This window comes from Colobus angolensis, unplaced genomic scaffold (genome assembly GCF_000951035.1).
Source record: "Colobus angolensis palliatus isolate OR3802 unplaced genomic scaffold, Cang.pa_1.0 Scaffold527, whole genome shotgun sequence".
In the NCBI taxonomy this organism is placed as follows: domain Eukaryota; kingdom Metazoa; phylum Chordata; class Mammalia; order Primates; family Cercopithecidae; genus Colobus; species Colobus angolensis.
This window is the reverse complement of record NW_012118788.1, coordinates 60,627-79,300: the sequence shown is the minus strand read 5'-3', so window position 1 is coordinate 79,300 and position 18,674 is coordinate 60,627. Positions and strand designations below refer to the sequence as shown.

At 58.0% G+C, this 18,674-nt stretch overlaps 1 protein-coding gene across 1 annotated transcript in view; it reads left to right on the top strand.

The window, feature by feature from the left end:
* CABIN1 (calcineurin binding protein 1) overlaps window positions 1-17,422 on the top strand; it is a 178,029-nt gene extending 160,607 nt beyond the window's left edge. Inside the window, exons 30-35 of the mRNA XM_011960860.1 lie at window positions 8,000-8,163; window positions 9,138-9,234; window positions 10,250-10,918; window positions 12,037-12,111; window positions 15,712-15,994; window positions 17,107-17,422. Coding sequence (XP_011816250.1) covers window positions 8,000-8,163; window positions 9,138-9,234; window positions 10,250-10,918; window positions 12,037-12,111; window positions 15,712-15,994; window positions 17,107-17,222 — 1,404 coding nt within the window. The 3' untranslated portion in view covers window positions 17,223-17,422. The remainder of the gene's footprint in view (window positions 1-7,999; window positions 8,164-9,137; window positions 9,235-10,249; window positions 10,919-12,036; window positions 12,112-15,711; window positions 15,995-17,106) is intronic.
* The last annotated feature ends 1,252 nt before the right edge of the window (window positions 17,423-18,674 follow it).

Genomic DNA, 18,674 nt, shown 5'->3' with positions numbered 1-18,674 from the left:
TGAAGCCCGCACACGCGCTAGCGCATCCAGCCGTACCAAGCCCGGGGCTGGGAGCTGGCTCGTGGGGGCGTGCGCTGCGCGAAAGCGAAAGCCACCCGCCAGAGCAACTTTGCGGCGGAAGGCGCCGACGAGGAGCTGCGCCGTGCCACTCCTGGGGATGGTGAGCTGGCCGCCCGGCCGGGTGGGCAGCGTGTCCGGGCTTGGTGCTTCCCTAGCTATAAATAGCTGCTGTGCGGGGACAGGAAGATGGTTCCAGCGCTTTACAAGCACCGGCCCGTTATGTGCGCTGGGCTAGGACCTTGCCCCGCAGCGGAGTGGGAGGAGGAGTGGGCTTGGGGGAAAGGGTTGCATGGGACGGCGGGGGATGGGCGGCGTACGGCACATAGAGCCCACACCAGAGTTGGCGGCGGGGCTCTCCCCATGCACTTGATTGTTTGTCGTTTCTGCTTTTCCCGGGAGGGGGAGGGGAGGAACAGCCCGGCAGTTCTGGGGACCTAGTGCTCGATGTCTTATTTGGCAGGAGAGGCTGGAAACGAGCGGGCGCCAGCTGCAGGCAAATTGCAGGCTTTCCCAGCCCCTGCCTGCAGAGAGAACTCATTACCTGTGGATGGCGCGGGGAATCCCTTGCCCTCACTAGCCCCGCCTGGAGAACCAGGACCGCGTTGTGGGGGGTGGGAGGTAGGAGTGGGTGGAGGTCAGGGCGCCCCTGGTGGCCTGTGTACAACCCTGCGGCCAGAGAGGCCCGCCCTCATAGGTTTGTGGTAGAAGCTGCAGGAACTTCCTGTCCCTAGGGGTGTTCAACCTGGCTTGCTTCTGGGGCCCCTTTCCTCCCAACCTTAGGGGAGGAACAGGACGGAGGGGCCAGGCCCTCAGCTCCTCAGGGCATCAGGAAGATAGGGAGCTGCTGGTCTGGAAACAGTCCTGCCTCTAAAGGCTTCGGGACTCTTGAGTAGGGAGGCTCCAGAAGGAGCAATCTGGGCCAGGGCTCGGAGGGGTGCTGCCCAGCCGGCCTGGCTCTGTCTGTGATGCTCATCTTCCTTGGGGACAAGCCCGGTAGAGTGCAAAGAGCATGGCAGGCTTAGTTGAACTGTAGTCTTGGCTCCCTGCTGGCTGGCTGCCCTGGAACAAATCTCTCCCCCAGCAAGGTGTAAGTGAAATCATGTGTTAAAGGAGCTGGGCAGGCAGCCTGTGAAGATGGTTGGCCCCAGGAGATGAAGTTTACCCTACACGCCCCACGCCATCCCCTCCTTTTCCTCTAAGCTGTTTTGCCATTTTGGTGACTTATGTGGGTTTGTGGGTGACAGGGGTCTCCCCAGGATTGTGGAGGATTTTGGTATTTTCCCCACGGCTGCTCCTGACCTCAGGCCCAGATTCAATCCCCTTCCTGGCTCTGCTTGAGGTGCTTAAGAATAGGCTGGAACCAGGAGGAAGTTTTTATGCTTTTCTGGGGGGCGGGGAGGCCCCTAATCTCCTCTCCCAGCAGCCCTCTCTGCTGAGAGGCTCCATCGCTCTCTAGCTGCAGCCACCCACTCAGCAGCTGGCCCTCAGCTCAGTGCAGTCTGCTCCTACACCCTGTGCCCACTGCTCTTGGGAATGGGATGCCAACAGGCTCCCCGCCCTTGCCTGTTCGGAGCACTGAGTCACCACGACACCCGTGCCACGGGGGATGCTGGAGGAATCCCTCCACCAGGGGAACGGGCTCTCCCTTGGTTGCTCACAGTGCCGTGTTTTCTGTGAACAGAGCTGGCAGAGCTGAGCTCCTCTAGGAAGCTTTGCCCACCCGTCTTACCATGGGCATACATACAGGGCTGGCTTGGGGCTAGGAGGGCCCAGGAGGACAGGACACTCACCCACTGTGTCAGCTCAGGTACCCAGGCCCTGCCTCCTGGAGACCAGCCTGCTGCTGCCTGCCCACTCTCTTGTTCCCCTCTGGGTGATCTATCTCGAAGAGTGGGAGAAAAGCTTTGTGGAGAAGGATGTTCAGCCCAGCATTCTTCATCAGAATCCTTAAGTCTCAGAGCCAGATGCTCACCAGTAGCCCACTTCATTGTGCAGTGAAGTGCTCTGTGGTCATTTTGAATAATGTTTTTGGTGATGCAGGAAAATACATATACTGTATTTGCTGAGTTAAAAGTCAGGATTAAAATGACACACTTTCTGCTCAGGACGCTGTGGGTGATGGGGTAAGACTCTGAGGGAGTTACTACTATTACCCCTGACTCGGCTGCTCATTTCATCATCTGCTTGGCAGACACTTCTTCTCTGGCACCAGCTGCATCCTGATTTTTTTCTGGCTTTCTTCAAAAGCCCCCCCATATCCCTTGCTCTGCTAGCCCATTACTTCTTGTTCCAGCCTCTCTCCTTTCCCCTCACCCTGGATCACTGGGAAGTTGGGCTTCCCCAGCGTTCTTGAAGGGGATTTATCTCTGGCATAAACTCTCCAATGCATACTCAGGGCTAACTAGCCTGGATGTGGTACTAGGAACATGAGGGAGGACAAGACACTTTCCCTGCCCTCTTGGGAATCAGAGTCACCTTAGGGCTACACCAAGGGCAAAGGGATGTGGAGGCCAGGATTTGTGGTTTTTACCTGCAATACTACTTTTCTGGGCAGTCTGCAGGCAGGACTCAAGGGCCCGTGTCCCTGTCTGTCCTGACTCTCTCTGTCTGTGGGCTTCTCTTCTCCCCAGGGGCTTCAGGAGTTCGCTAAGATTTCATCTTGGCTCACAGGTCTTGAGCCTCCCAGGAGACCAGGCTCTGCTTAAAGGCCTTGAGGTACAGGTGTGAGCCAGAGAGATACAGCCCTCCTGCTTGCCCCACCCATCTGCTCCACCCTGGGGAGCCCAGAGTCCAGGGGACTGTGGCAGGGCAGCTCTTCCCATCCAAGACTCAGGCCCTTGAAACTGGCTGCTGACGTTAGATGCTAGGGGCAACCCTGCAGGCAGTGCCTAACCAGGCCAGGCCAAGCCCAAGAAGGCCCCTAGCAGACTCAGGCTAGTTTGGATTGGACCACCTGGGTGAGCTGGAGAGGAAAGAGACTGCTGTGTGAAGCAGATGACTACCTGCCCAGCTGCCTGCCTGCTCCCTTGTCAGGCCAGGTGCCCTGGGTCTCCCAGATGGCTGCTGGTACCTCACGGCCTGTTCCCTCCTCGGCACCTCTATGCAGTGCCCAGGCAGCTCCTTTACAGCCATTCTGGATACTCCCAAGTATGCTTCCTCCCTCTTCTGCCCTCTTGCTTGAGCCTCACCTGGCATCCCAACTGGGCATGGCCCTGGGAATGACAGAATGGGACGGGGTTGCATCTGAATCCTGTGGGTGTGGCAGCAGGGGACAGCTGGAAAAGGCCAGCAGAGAGCTTGCTTAGAGGCCATTTCTTGCAACATTGCCCAAGGGACTTAATTACGACACTCTGAGGCACCCATGGTGCTGGTGGAAGACACTGGCCACCTGCCAGCCACCCTGTCCACAAGCAGGCATTCCAGTGACAGCCTGCCCCTGCGACGGACTTTTCCAAGTCTTAAGAGGCACCTTTTCAAAATTGGGGTGAACTGGCATCGCTGCATTCTCCATGCTTCCATTTCTACATCTGTAAAACAGGGAGGCTGCCAATTTCTTGTTCCTCTGAGTGTTAAGCAGGGGTGTAGGAAGAGACTTGAGGTGGGCGAGTCTGGCCCCTGAGTCCTGGTCCCACTTTGCGTCACTGGGCAGCCTTGGCAGGTCACCTGAACTCAGTTTCCCTCTCTGGAAAATGAGGGGTGAGTTGATTACGTACTCAGGCTATCCTTCCGAATGTAGATGTAGGATGAATCTTATGTCCCTACTCAGCCCACACCTGACCCTCGTCCACTCTGTGACAAGCTCGTGCCTTGGGCTGAGTACTGTTCTGACTGGCCTGCTCCTCTTCCTCACCCTTCTTTCTTGCCTTGGAATTTCCAGAGGCACTTGTTTTCCTGAAGAGCCTTTGCCTGTGCCCTTGAAGTGGAGGAAGCTCTAGAAGGATTCATGACTGAAAGTTGGGGTCCACAAAGGTGACAGATAGAGCTGGGAACCCTCAGCTTAGGGAGCCTCAGAACAGCCTTGGGCTGTGCCACTAAAAATGGCCCAAGCAGTGACCCAGCAGCCAGCAGTGGGGTTTACTATGAGAACCAGAACTGTGTTTGAATCTGTGGCCTCAGGCTGTCAACCTCAGGGTTGGCCCTGGCTGAGTGAAAGGCTGTGTCTGGCAGAAAAGAGAACCCATTCCCCTCCAGGAGTAAGCTCCCCCAAGACCACAGTGTGCTGGAGACAGCATGAGCCATGAGCCATGGGCCTGGGCATGGCCTTGGCCTGTTGCCTGGGAATAGCAGTGTTCTATACCTTCAGGGACACTTGTCACCTCTAAGTGGTGCCACCTGCCAAGATTGCACAGCCCTTTTGCCCCCAGGCACTTCACCCAGCTTCCCAGACCCCTCATAAAATAACAGGGCAAGAGCACAGGCTGGCCCGGCAGCATCCCACCACCTCCACTTAACCAGCTCTCAGTTCCCCTGGGAAAGTCTTCATGGGTTCCCAAATCATAGCAGTCATGCCTTCCCTCTGTGGACCCCTAGGCTCACCCTACCATGGGACTCAGCGTTTGAAGCTGTGTTTCCTCAAGAGCAGTGGGAAGACAACCAAGTCTTAAGGCTGTAGGCAGGGTTTGGTAACTTGTATCAGGCACTCAGCTTAGAGTCTGGGGCTCCATAAATTATTCAGATTGTTAAAATCTGTCTCTGTGACCTCATCTGCCAGTGAGGAGCCCAGAGCCATTCTGAAGGGTTGGGGCATTGACTGAGATGCTTGGAATGAGATGCTTGGCAAGGAGGGGAAGCCTCAGCACCATCTCAGTGTCTTTAAGTCCTCGGAGGCTACTGGTGTGCACCCCCAGCTGCCTTCAACTCTCTAAGCAAGGATTATTCCAGCCACTCTGGCCACCACGGAACCCAGCCCTGGTGACACCAGGGCCCAGGAATCAAGTGAGGCAAATCTGAAGACAGCATGTGTGCCTGTGGAGCTGGGAGAGGCGAGGCAAGGGGTACGGCCAGAGCACTGGGACCCAGGGCTGAAGGAAAACTAGGAGAGAGCCAGAGGAGACCCTCCTCGTGGCACCCCAGCTTCTCTCGGCTGCTACTCGTGGCCCCTGCCCATCTGTGATCCTGCCTCTGCCTTTCCCTCAGATGCCATGGGGGTGTTGGCCTGGTGCTGGCTCCCTCCACCTGCCCTCAGCCAGAGCTCATGGTCACTGCTGCCCATGCCCTTCTTTTCTGGCCCTGGCTTAGCTTTACCCGAGCTCACCCCTGGCACATTCTCCACACCATCCCTGAGGCCTGAACATGTGCCCCCTGGGCTGAATGCAGTGGGGCTTCTGCTGTTGCAGTTGGAACCTGGCCATCCCCCTTCCTCCTGTGTGGGCCATGGTGAGGAAAACCAGGTGAAGCAGGGGCCGTCCCTTGCACCTGTCCCACTCCAGGAGATCCTCAGCACCCTGGTTCTCCAGGAGCTTCATAGCCCTCCACAGGCCTGGTGTTAGAGGGACAGTGGAGGGAGAGGGCTGCTATGGCTACTGCCGCTCTGTGGGGAACTGCCATGGCCAGGTCATGCTGGGGCTGCCGGTATCATCCTTCTCATTGGGTCTCTTGCTGCAAACACAGAAGCCCAGCTCCACCTGGTGTAGGCAGAAAGCCAGTTGGCTTGCTCCCACCCTGCCAGCTCGTAACTCTGCCTGGTAGCTTCACTCTTCAGACCAGCTTTCTCTGGAGGCCAGCCTCATGGCCACAGGAAGTCCCCCCACCCTTTGGGATGTATGTCCATCTGCATACCGCCCCAGGCCACAGAGAAGAGAGGTTATTCCTAAAGGCTGTCATTAGGAGGGGAAGCCTGACTGGGATCCTGGCTGAATTCCCATGGCTGGTGGGTGGGTCTCAGGCCTGGCTGAGCAGGCAAGGGGGCCAATCCTGGGGGCAGGGAAAGGACAAGCCCACAACAGAAGGGGCTTCTGGGAATAGTGCCCAGTGCAAGGTAGATAAAGATAGGAGTCCCCATACTGGGGCATGTGAGTGAAGATACGGTGAAGAGATAAACAAGGGCACACTAGCTGGCCTGACCCTGCCCGGGAAACATGCCCGTCAGCGCACTGTTACCAGAAAAAGGCCAAGCAAGATGCCAAAATAAAACCAGAGCACATGCAAACGTAAAATGCTGCCTTTCAAGCCTCTTAGGGCTGACTGGGGAAGTTTTGAGAATCACGATAGTGTGGGGGTGGCCAAGCGAGCGGCAGCGTCTATAGTTCCCTCTGGTTTTCCATGGACTCACTGCCTGATTTGTTTGGACTTCCATCCTTTCTGAAATCAGCGGTGTTAGGTTACGAAAGGAAATGGAAGGGAGATAGGGATCCAAACTGTGCTGGCGTGTGTGATGCAAACTAGACCCGTCTTCACAGGTGTGTTTATTGGTGTCTGGGTGCCCTGGGAGGTGCAGGGATGGGAGGGTCTTCAGCGGGATGTACTGCTGCAGCAAATGGAGACCCAGGAGACAGTGTCTGCCCACTCTGGCGCCTACTGTAGACAGACCCTGTCTGTTGGAAAGCAGATGTCTTTTCATAAGCTGCTTTAGGATCCACGTCTGCATGGTAGGAAGATGCAGCGTTGATATTTGCTGCCCTGGGTGTGGATAGCCTCAGTACCCTGGTTTTGTCCTTTTCAGGCACTGCCAGGAGGTAGAAGGTGGCTGCCAGCCTCCACACAGTCCCCCAGCCTCCGGGTTGGACCCTCCATGTCACAACAGGAGCCAGTGTAGAGGCCACAGGGGCTCAAGGCTGCGAGTTTTAAGCTCCTTTCAGGCCTTTAACAGCTCAGGGCTGGCAGTGCCCTGGCTTCCCTTCCAGGGCTGCTAGAGCACGGTGGGCCCACACATGTGTACAGATACTGTGGACAATCAGCAAGGACCCACAGGGACAGGGCCCTGAGAGGGGCACCAACTAGACATCCTGCAGAGGTCCCTGTAGCTGGGGGCCCAGGTCCCCAGAATCCTGTACTGCAGCATGATGTGGGCCAGGCCCCATGCCAGGGAGAAAGCGATGTCACTCATAACCTTGGTCCATTATGGGCAGCTGTTCCTTCAGCATGTTGGCTGCAGGGACCCATCTGGGAGCCAGTTTACTTATTCCAGGCCCCTGAGGTCTCACCCCAGAGATAGACCTCCTCAATTCCTGTTTCCTCATCACTCACTCCCTCCATCATCTGTGCTTTCCCTATATCCTGCCTGGACCCCGAGTAGGTGTCGGATGCTATGCTGGTCACTAGGACACAGCAGCAAACCAGACCCTGGAGCTAGTGATAGGTAGCGGATGCCCAGTGCCACAGCAGGTAGAGCAAGGGCCAAGGGAGATGATGCGAGGGGGTCCCCAAAGTCAACTTTGTCCTGGTTAAGCCTTCACAGAAGAGTGGGGCAGGATGGCAAGAAGTGGGAACAGGGAGGGGGACCCCAGGCATCCCAGGAGCTGCAGATGATTCTCTGGGCACTGCTGGAGGGTGTGGGTGAGGGAGGAGCCTTGCCAGAGCTTCCCTGCAGCCCGCTTTGACTCAGCAGTTCCACCTCTAACAAGTGGTCTGGTGGCTGGGTAAGCTCCTGTGCAGGGAGGTGTACACACTGGGCCTCTCACTGTCTGTCCGTATGTTTGAACAGGCTCCAGCTGAGTGCGTCCCGTAGGGGAGAGGTCCAGCAAACATATGCGATGGAGCCATACAAAAGAGGAGGCTGCAGAGCAGTGGGTCTATCGATCATTTGCTGCCACTCATGAGGAGGAATGGGGTGGGGATGCACTTCTGTCCTCCTTGGGACAGTGAGAGGGGTCCAAGAAGCCCCTGGCTGGGCAGTGTCTCCTTTGGCACTGTGGAGACACCAGACAGGGTGCCCCTTTGTGGGGAACCGCCCCCCTGGGGCAACCACCCGCCTCACACACCTGTGCCGTCCACCCTACAGGGCATCTGGCGGATCCCCGTGGACGAGATTGACCGGCCGGGCAGCTTTGCCTGGCACATGAACCGCTCCATCGTGCTGCTGCTCAAGGTGCTGGCCCAGCTGCGGGACCACAGCACCCTGCTGAAGGTGTCCTCCATGCTTCAGCGAACCCCAGACCAGGGCAAGTGAGTGCAGCCACCCTGGACACAGCCTGGCATGCTGTGTGGGTCAGGGGCACACCCACCCCAGGTAGCTTCTCCACGCTCTGGCCCAGCTGTGAGGACCACTGGCTGGGAGCCTGGACCAGCTCTTCATTCTCCTTGGGGGCCTCTCTGTCCCAGTGACTAGAACCTAAGCAACACTTCCCGTCCCCAGGCACCCTGGAGTAGACACAGGCTGTCCCCACTGATCCTGGTTGCACGTTGAGCCTCTGGACTACCCAGCCTTTCCTTTCCTCCTGCTTCCCTCAACTCAGGGCTCTCAGGGTGCTGTCAGGTTGTAGGGAAAACAGATGTTCAGAAGATAGCTATGGTTCCCCAGACAAAGGCCAGTAACAGTGGGGTGAGCGATAGGGGTGCCTGGGCCTCAGTGGTAAACAGGAAGCTCTCTGCCAGAGAGGGCAGGACAGACAACAGAGCCATCTGTTACAGCTGCCATTTGTGGGGGATGTTGAGGGGATCCTGGAAGAGATGCAGCTCAGATGTAGATGGGCCTGGCCTGCAGGCCTCATGCCGTTGGCTGGGCTGGGCCTCCTCCAATGCCTGTACTGTCTCACCCTCTGGCTGTCTCACCTCCATTTGCCAGGCAATGTGCCAGGAGTTCAGGGGCCTCCAGCTGGGGCCTGGGACACCCTGGAGCCAGACCTGAGGGAGCAGCTATAGGCCCTCCCCAGCTGTCACTGAGCACAGCACACAGGGTGGGCTCACTGCAGAGGGCCCAAGGGCAACAGGCTGGAGCCAGGTCAGAGGCCTACTGGCTCTGTGGATAGAAGGAGCTCAGGGGAAGCTTCTAGGGGAGCGGCCCCAACAGGTGGTTAGTTGGGACACTGAGGAACCAACAGGCATCCTCAAGGCAGGGATGAGCAGTGACCACCATCCAGCAGTGCTATATGGTGTCAGATGCCCTCCCATCCTCTCTGACTACCCCTGTATGACCGCAGGAAGTATCTTCGAGATGCTGACCGCCAGGTCCTGGCGCAGCGGGCCTTCATCCTCACTGTGAAGGTGCTGGAAGACACACTGAGCGAGCTCGCAGAGGTATGCCACCTGTGTCCCTCTCTCCTTCATAGCCCATGAACACGCTTCCAAGCCCTTCCCAGGCGGTGGGCCCGATCCCACCATTTGCACACCCCGAGGCAGGATGTGCCTAAGGGTCCCCATCTGTGGAGTAGCGTCCATCCCGCCTTTGCCTAGGCAGGGAAGGTCAGCTGTGGTAATGAGTGCACGTGAATTCAGTGAGGCATGGATGCACTTGGTGATTAGTGAGCGCCGTAGTGACTCCACGAAACTGAGCTCCCCAAGGGCGTGCACCACCCAGGGCGGGGTCCCAAGACCTCTTCCTGGCAGGCTGACCAAGGCCTGTGAGAACACCGTGTGTGTGCTTCGTGCCTTTTCAGCCTCGAGGCTGATGTAGCAGGGCCTCCTTCTCACAGCTGAGCACCTGAAGGAGGCCAGGGAGGTTAAGCAGCCAGCCTAGCAAGTGGGGCTGTTGGGAGTTGAGCCAGGACTGCCTCCAGAGCTTATGCCTGGTAGGGCTGGCTGTGGCTTGGTGCAGGGGATCAGCCTGAGCCTGTTGGGGAGGAATCCTTGCCAGCCCCCAACCCCAGGCCTCATGCTTTAGGGGCCAGGAAGACTTGGCTCTGCAGCAAACACACTTGGTGGACCTGGGCAGGTCCCATCCCATAAAATGCCCAGTGCTGCCCAAAGGTCACATCATGGAGTCAAAGGAGAGCTGGGCAATGCTGCCCCAACTGAACCCAGGCCTGTTATTCAGGAGCAATGCCACCTCCAGAGTCCCGTCAGCCCCTTGCTACCTGGGAGAGTGTGGTAGGGCAGCCAGAGGTGCAGAGGAGGGAAGGCCTTTCTCAGGCAGGTCTCTGGGCCCAGTATCCTTCTCTGATAATTGAGACACAGCCCTGGCCAGCTGGCGGATGTCCAGAGCCAGACAGATGTCAGGTGGGAGAGGCCCAGGTTGGGCTCACCAGCCCCCAGAGGTGATTCATTGCAGTGGAGACACCAGCAACACAGCATCTTACGTTTGGTTTCTTTGTAGGGGTCAGAACGCCCAGGGCCCAAGGTCTGTGGCCTCCCCGGAGCCAGGATGACCACCGATGTCTCACACAAGGCCAGTCCTGAGGATGGCCAGGAGGGCCTCCCTCAGCCGAAGAAGCCCCCTCTGGCTGATGGCTCAGGGCCAGGGCCCGAGCCAGGGGGCAAAGTGGGCCTCCTCAACCACCGGCCTGTGGCCATGGATGCAGGAGACAGTGCAGACCAAAGCGGGGAGTGGAAGGACAAGGAGACCCCCTGGGCAGGGCCCACTGAACCCATGGACACGAGTGAGGCCACTATTCGCCACTCAGACTTGGAGCGGACACCACCCCTGCTGCCAGGTCGTCCCCCAAGGGACCGGGGCCCCGAAAGCCGGCCCACTGAGCTGTCCCTGGAGGAGCTGAGCATCAGTGCCCGGCAGCAGCCCACTCCACTCACCCCAGCCCAGCCAGCCTCTGCCCCTGCCACCACCATAGGGACCAGGGCAGGAGGCCACCCCGAGGAGCCGCTCCCCCGGCTCAGCCGCAAGAGGAAGCTCCTGGAGGACACGGAGTCAGGCAAGACACTTCTACTGGATGCCTACCGTGTGTGGCAGCAGGGCCAGAAGGGCATGGCCTACGACCTTGGCCGTGTGGAGAGGATCATGTCAGAGACCTACATGCTCATCAAGCAGGTGGGTGGCGGGCAGAGGCCTGAGGGCACTTGTGTGCTGGTAGCATCCCCACTCTTGCCTTTCTGTTCTCAAGGAGGGTCTCCCGGGCCTCCCCTTGGGCTGGGTTTTAGGTGTTCTTCCCACCCCATTCCCCACTGTTCACATTCTGCAATGAGCTTTAAAAAGTTGATATTCAGCCTGGAAGGAAGTGAGAGCCTATCACAGAAACCTTATCACAACCAGCGCAGGGAGTCTGGACCGCTGCTCCCACCGCTGTGCCGGGCCTCTGGGCACATCTTAGGGCATTTCCTTCAAGACTTCTGTGGCTGTCATCTAAAGATGGCTGCAGTGACCAGAGATCCCCTTCTCAGTTTGCCTTCTTTTTTTAAACATTTTATTTTAATGTATCAAGCACTTTCCTTTTTCTCCGTTTAAAATTATTCCCATAGGAAGAATCTCCAAAACTTTAGTGACTGGCTCAGATGGGATGACCATCCCTGACATACAGTATTCCCTCTAATCATGTCAGTGTGCAATGCAACCCACCCCCAACTGCCCCATATCGTATGGACCTTGGGCACTGAATCTCCAGACACACTTGATCTCCGTCAGGCCTGGGATTCTAAAAGGCTTCTCCCACTCTAATCACGGCCCTCCATCCTGCCCACTTACGGGGCAGGTTTTAGCTCAGAAGACTCCCCTCATCCCCTAGCAGCTGAGCCTCAGCTGAATTTGAAGGCTTGGTTGGAGCCCTGAGTCTGCCTGCCAGCTTCAGCTTGTGAGGATGTAAGTAACTCAGCCATAGAAATGAACTTGGTAGAGCCAGATGGGCTCAGAGAAACGGCTGGGTCTAGTCCTGGCACCAGTACCTGGTGCTGTGGCACCTGAACAGGCACCCCCACCTGGAAGATGGATGGGCACCTGCCCCTGCTACCCATGAAGAGCTGGGAGGTAGGGGTCCGGGTGTGGACAGCAGTGGGGACAACTGGCTCTTCAGTAGAGTCTGGGGTGGTGGGGGGTACCCGAGCCGCAGGGCATGCCCCCTACCTAGGCTGGTCCGTGCTACATACACAGACAGGGCTGGGGGAGGCTAACCACAATGGCCTGGGCCCCCTGACCTCCGGCATCTCGCTGTTAAGGTGGATGAGGAGGCTGCGCTGGAGCAGGCTGTGAAGTTCTGCCAGGTCCATCTTGGGGCTGCCGCCCAGAGACAGGTAAGCCCAATTTAGCCTGTGCCAGCCTCATCTTGCGGAGCCTGCTCCATGTCAAGGCCCTAGGATGCAGGCTGAGAAACAGGTCCACTTTTGGGACTGTTATTGTGGTGGTCAGCTTGGGCCAAGGGGAGATGAGCAGGGGTCAGCTGAGCCTCCAGCCCATGGCCGTGGTGGGCAGGAACTTGACAGGGCCCAGACCCCAGTTCAGACATGCTGAGGGATCCCCTCACCTCAGCCACCTTTTCTCTAACAAGGAGGATGACCCCTAGCCAGCTGACCTCACCTGGGAAGGTCATTCCTTCTGGGACAGAAGTAGAAGAAACAATGTTAGAGCCAGGCTGGTTAGGAGCCAGGTGGCTGGGTAAAGGTGGAGATGCAGCCTATACAGGGACTGCCCCCCCACGAGGGGAGGGCGTGTAGGGAGCAAGGTGTCCTAAGAGAGGGTAAGCAGGAGTCCTGGAGTTTATTAAGCAGGGAGAAAGCAAGGCAGCAACGCTCCTGAGTGGGGAAGAAGGGGTTGGTTCAGGGGCCAGGCCAGGGCTGGAGCAGAGTCCAAGACATGGCAGAGAGTAGGGAGTAGGGGAGGCCCCTCCTGGGAGGACCCCAAGCCAGGGTTGAGATTGGGTTTGTGTTGAGTCTGAGACTCTTTTAAGAGAGAGAGGCCAAGTGGTCAGGAAGGTCAGGGGCCCCCACCTGGAGAGGCAGTCCAGGCCAGAGACCTGGGTTAAGTGCCCCTGAAGCCATCAGAGGCCAGGAGAGGGCACAGGCGGGGCCAAGGACCTTGGCCAGGTCACAAGCACAGAGAAGAGACTTGGGCAGGACAGGGAAGTAGCCAGGAAGGAGAGTGTTCCCAGGGGCCAGCTGGTCAGCAATGCCAGGGCAGTGAGGATGGGGGCCTGATGGATATGGGAACCCAGGGGCCAGGGCTGTTTTTGAGAAGTGATGAGGCTGGAAAGGGCTTGAGCAGGAGCGGGTAAGGGGCTGGGTCTGGAGGAGAGAAGTCTCCATGGGAGAAGTCCAGCTTGAAGCCAGTGGGCAGGGTCTGGCTATGAGTTGGGGTGGGGTCTCCATGACCGAAGAAGTGGGAGGGATGGGATCAGATCTCAGTGAGATGATGAGGCAGGGAGGGGCAGACATGGCAGACAGAGAGAGCAGGTGTGCTCTGTCTAAAACATAAGCCTCCAAGCCAGAGGGTTGGTGGCATGCCATTTGAGTAGGTGCAGCCTCTTGTCCCCAGGGGTGGCCCGATGCCCCAGGTAGCGTCGCCCCAGGTCCCTTTGTTCCAGGTCCCCTAGCAGAGGGCTGATAGCTGCCTTTGGGGTCCAGACGGGCTTCCTCTCAGTGGAATGGGGCCTCAGGCCCCCACCACCTGCCTGGGCTGTTACGTCAGCGGAAGCCTGGGAGGTTCAGCTTTGACCAAGCAGGCTGTGGGCCAGACAGGGCATGCTGTGGGGAGTTAGGTGGGCCTGGTCCCCAGCTAAGGGCCAGAGTCCTTGGCAGGGTGTGCCCCAACCCCCAGCAGTCCCCATCATTTCATTGTCCAGCTGGGCAGAGTGCATAGCACAGCTGCCTGGGCCCCAGTGCTGGGCACAGGCCCAGGCCCAGGTCCACCAGGGTGTCGTGCCTCCCCCACTGGCCCAAGTGAAGCAGGTGGACTTGTGAGTGGTGACCACTCAGGAGACAGGAGGGCTGTTTCTGCTTTTGATGTTTTTAAAAGATAGACCCACACAGGAAACCCCCCCACAACCCCACACCATAGTGTGAGAAGAAAGGGCTGCTGAGCTGGCAGGAGTCAGGGCAGAGCCAGACCCCATTTTGCCAAGGACGTGCGTATCAGGGCCCCTGAGGGCTGAGTGGGCCTAAGTTTCCATCAGAGACCTTGGAAGACATAGCCTGGGTTATGGGGGTGGCCAGAGCAAGGGGACCCCGGTCCTTACCTTTCAGGTTACCTGCTGCTGGGTGACGCCAGGCCAGGCCCCAGCAGTCCCCTCCCAGGGTGTGGAGGAGAGTGGTGGGGAGGAGGCCCTAATGACCCTCAGACCTACCTGCCTGCTTCCCAGACCCTGGTGGTGCGGTGGGGGTGCCTTGGTATCTGCCGTGGGCCCTCTCATTGCATTTCCTACCCAGGATTCTTACCCTCGTCCCAGAGAAGATGGCACTGTGGGGGCTGACTGCCATCCTCTGGTCCTCTCCTCCCTCAAGCCCAATTTTGGAGGCCCATTTCCTGCCATCAGAGCCCACAGCTGCCACCCCTCAGGGAGTGTCCATTTTGCTCACGGCATGTCCTGGTTGCCATGGCAGCCCTGAACCTGCGTGGAGGGTGCTCTGAAATAATTAGAGGTTCAGTGCCCACGGCTGAGGCCCACTCCTGAGCGAGGACAGGGACACTGCACTCACCTTTCTCCAGCGTGTCTGCTCATGCTGCCAACTAGGCTGCTACAACACCACTGGCACCGCCGCAGGCCCTCAGGGCCAGAGAGACAGGTCTGTCCTCCTGCCCCGCCCTCCCACAGGACAAGGCTGGGCCCTAGAGCACTGGCCTGGGGCACATCCCAGACACCCAGTATGTAGCAGAGTCCACAGGGGCCCGTCCTGAACCATATGGAATTGGGGAACAGGGCATTTTAGCAAAACCAATGTCAGAAGAGACGGGATCATCGGTGGTAGCAGACTGCCCGCCCCCATGCACTGAGGTATCCACCTGCAGGCGTGTGACTCTCCCATCCAGCCCCATGTGAACCAGCTCCCACAGTACAGTTGGCCTGGTGCTGGGGAGGGCTGAAAGATGGGCCCAGCCCCTCTGCTCAGCTGTGAGAGGCTGCCTCAGGGCTACCTCACATCACCTCAAGACATGCTATCAGGGCACTGGAGCCTTCACACCTGTCCCAGAAGGGCTGGCTGGGAGTGGCAGCAAAAGTAGCCCTGTGAAAAGAGCCCCAAAAGGGCCTCATGGAAGAGGGAACTGTGTGGTTGAAGACTCGGAGGCCCCTAGGGCCTGCCTCACCTGGAAATCGAAGGCCCTTGGTGGAAGCAGCTGCCAAGGCCAGGCTGCAAGGGAGAGGCCAAGCTGGGGGCAGCACTGGGTGCCATGGCAGTAGGTCACAGTGGGCTGTGGTATCAAGCCCAGGAAGGAAACTCTTGCAGCATCCTACTAGCTCCCTCAGGACTCTCCAATGAGTGGCCCTTAGGAAGTCACCCTCCAAGACTGACCACCTGTTCTTGCATTCCCTGGGTTGGGAGCTGCTCCTGTGCCTAGGGTCCTGCTGGACATACTCCTCCCAGACTGGCACCCTAAGATGTGAGGGCAAGGCCACCTGGAGGTCCTTCCACTGAGTCCCCACCAGTATGGCCTGGACATCCTCCCAGGGAGGGGTTCTGGGTCCCCAGCTGTGTCCTAGCATCAGCAGGATCCTGATGGGGTGCCTCTCTGATGGACCTTGTTGGCAGCATTGTGGGGGCTCAGTGGTGTCATATGGGCAGTGCTGGCAGCCCCAGGCACACAGGGTGTCCTGTGGGACAGCACTGGTGGGCTGGCGGGCAGAGCAGCGTGGGCTCAGGGCTGCCTTGCCAGCCTTTCTCACCTCTCATTTGTCCTCACAGGCCTCGGGGGATACCCCCACCACTCCAAAGCACCCGAAAGACAGCCGAGAGAATTTCTTTCCTGTGACAGTGGTACCCACAGCCCCTGACCCTGTACCAGCTGACTCTGCCCAGCGGCCCAGTGATGCTCACACCAAGCCTCGCCCTGCACTAGCTGCTGCCACAACTGTTATCACCTGCCCTCCCTCAGCATCAGCTTCCACCCTGGACCCGTCCAAGGACCCTGGGCCTCCCCGGCCACACAGGCCTGAAGCTACCCCCAGCATGGCCTCTCTGGGCCCAGGTGAGTCCCATCCCAGTCCAGAGCCGGGCCCACGCCACTGCCACCATCAAGTCCTCCCTGCATGGAGAGTGTGAGTGTGGGTAAGGGAGGCAAGCAGTGCCCACCTGCCCAGTCGATCCCACGGGGTGGCAGGGCAGATGGCCGCGGGTCCACTCACCAGTCACTGGCAGCCTCTGTGGCCCTGGTCAGCACATTGTACATCTACCAGTCTTAACCTAACCTGGGTGCCTCAGTCTCCCTGTCTGTGAAAGGGGGTGGTGAGGAGGGAGGAAGCAAGCACCATCACGGACGTGTTTGCTGCTGTCATGGTTTCCTCCCCACAAAGGCTTACAGTAAGTAGGAAGGACGGCTTGGTCAGGTAAGAAAAAGGGATACTAGCCCACACCAGGCCTCTCTCGGGGCACTGGAAGGGGTCCTGACCTTCAGCATGCTGCAAGGCCACTAGTATCTGGCCTCAGATACCTGTAAACAGTTCCTGGATATCAGGCCCTACTGGGTGCAGGGCCAGCAGATCTGCTCAAACCCCATCTTGCCTCATGGGCAAGACAGAAGCCAGCCAGGATGAGGGCAGGGGCAGGTCAGGGGGCTTGTGAAGGAAAACAGAGAGGACAAAGGTGCAGGCAGTAGAGGGCCCTGCTGACCTCGTCAATGAAAGCTCCTGTTCCTTCTAAAACCCAGGATCCATTGGAATGGCAGCCTGCAGGGCAAATGCAGAGCAGACAGCTAGGCCACAGATCCTTCCTGCGGGGAGGGGATGTAGAGGCAGCACTGCTACAGCCAGTGAGTGAGAGGGGAGTAGACAAGGCACCATCCCCCTCGCTGGTCCTGACACCAGCAGCTCTGGCAGCTGCAATTCTGCCAGACTGGGTTCAGCTCAGTCCTGGGCCAGGTTCCACCTGCCACCCAGGGCAGGGGACCCTTCGCTGATGGTTCCCAGGACTCTGTGACCACGTGGCCAGGCTCTGAAGACCCTATAATAGGACAGGGATGTTCCCTAACTAATTCATCTCCCCAGCTGGTGGGGACCCAGGAGAGACCAGCCTGGTCAGAGGGTTCCATGTGCCCCTGGGGACATCCAGCGATGGACCAGTTTCCGCAACCCTCCCTTTCAGGCCCTCGCCTGCTTCTCCCTCCCTGCCTCAGGGACCCAGCCTGTTTCCTTGCCCCAGACCCGGCACTGGCCCATAGACTGTGTCACCCCCGGAGGCTCACCTGTCTTCCCAGTTGAATTTCCCGCCCATCTGAACAATGAGACAGCGACTGCAGAAGTGCCCAGCAGAAGGCAGGCCCGAGAGCCTCCACAGACTGTGGGCCTGAGTGGAGGTTGGGTTGAGAAGTCCTTCTCAGCTCTTTCCCATGGTGGCTCAACCAGCAGGTGCTGATGTTTTCACCTGGTGCCATCCACACTGCTTTGAGGATTGTGAACCTGTAGGCATCCTCTAGCCCAGTCAGCCTCGGTTGCACTGGCTGTGGCCCTGTGAGACAAAGAATTACTTCCCTTTGGGTCAGAACCTGTGGCCATTTGTTCCCAGAGGAGGCTGTGAGGGCTTCAGGACAAAAAGCAGTAAAAGAACTAGTGCTAGCTGGGCATGTTGGCTCACACCTGTAATCCCAGCACTGTGGGAGGCCGAGGTGGGTGGGTCATGAGGTCAAGAGATGGAAACTATCCTGGCCAACATGGTGAAACCCCATCTCTACTCAAAATACAAAAATTAGCTGGGTGTGGTGGTGGGTGCCTGTAATCCCACCTACTTGGGAGGCTGAAGCAGGAGAATTGCTTGAAGCTGGGAGGTGGAGGTTGCAATGAGCTGACATCACGCTACTGCACTCCAGCCTGGGCAACAGAGCAAGACTCCGTCTCAAAAAAAAGAACTGTAGTGGTTCTACCACCATGTGACCTTGGCCATCCCTTTTCTTCTTTCTGCCTCAGTTTCCTGCATAAAATGGATAAGATGAAGATAATAGCACTTCAGGATTTGGAATGGTGCTTGGTATTAAGCAGAGACCTGGCATGGGTTTTTTTTTTTTGTTTTTTTTTTTTTTAGTGGAGACAGAGGTTTCCCCATGTTGGCCAGGCTGGTCTCGAACTCCTGACCTCAGGTGATCCACCTGCCTCGGCCTCCCGTGCTGGGATTACAGGAATGAGCCACCATGCTCAGCCTGTTTGTTTTGAAACAGGGTCTCACTCTGTTGCCCAGGCTGGAGTGCAGCAGTGTGATCATGGCTCACTGCAGCCTCAATCTCCCTGGGCTCAGGTGATCCTCCCACCTCAGCCTCCCAGGTAGCTGAGACTACAAGCACAGGCCACTACGCCTGGCTAATTTTTGTATTTTTTGTAGAGATGGGGTTTCACCATGTTGCCCAAGCTGATCTTAAACTCCTGGGTTCAGGAGATCCACTCGCCTCAGCCTCCCAAAGTGCTGGGATTACAGGTGTGAACCACCATGCCCCGCCTGGTGATGGTGATTTCAAGGTGTGGGGGTGATGGGAGCCCAGTGCCGTAATCAGTTGGTCAGTGTCGGTAGCTGACTCACTCCCATGAAGACCCAGCTCCTGTCCCTCTGTCTCGGGCTGTCTTGCCTTATACCCGTCTCATGCTCTCATCTTGTAATTTTTGACGGTCAGGAATTTACAATGGCTTAGTGGGGTGGAGTTGGCTCGGGGTCTCCCACGTGGTTGC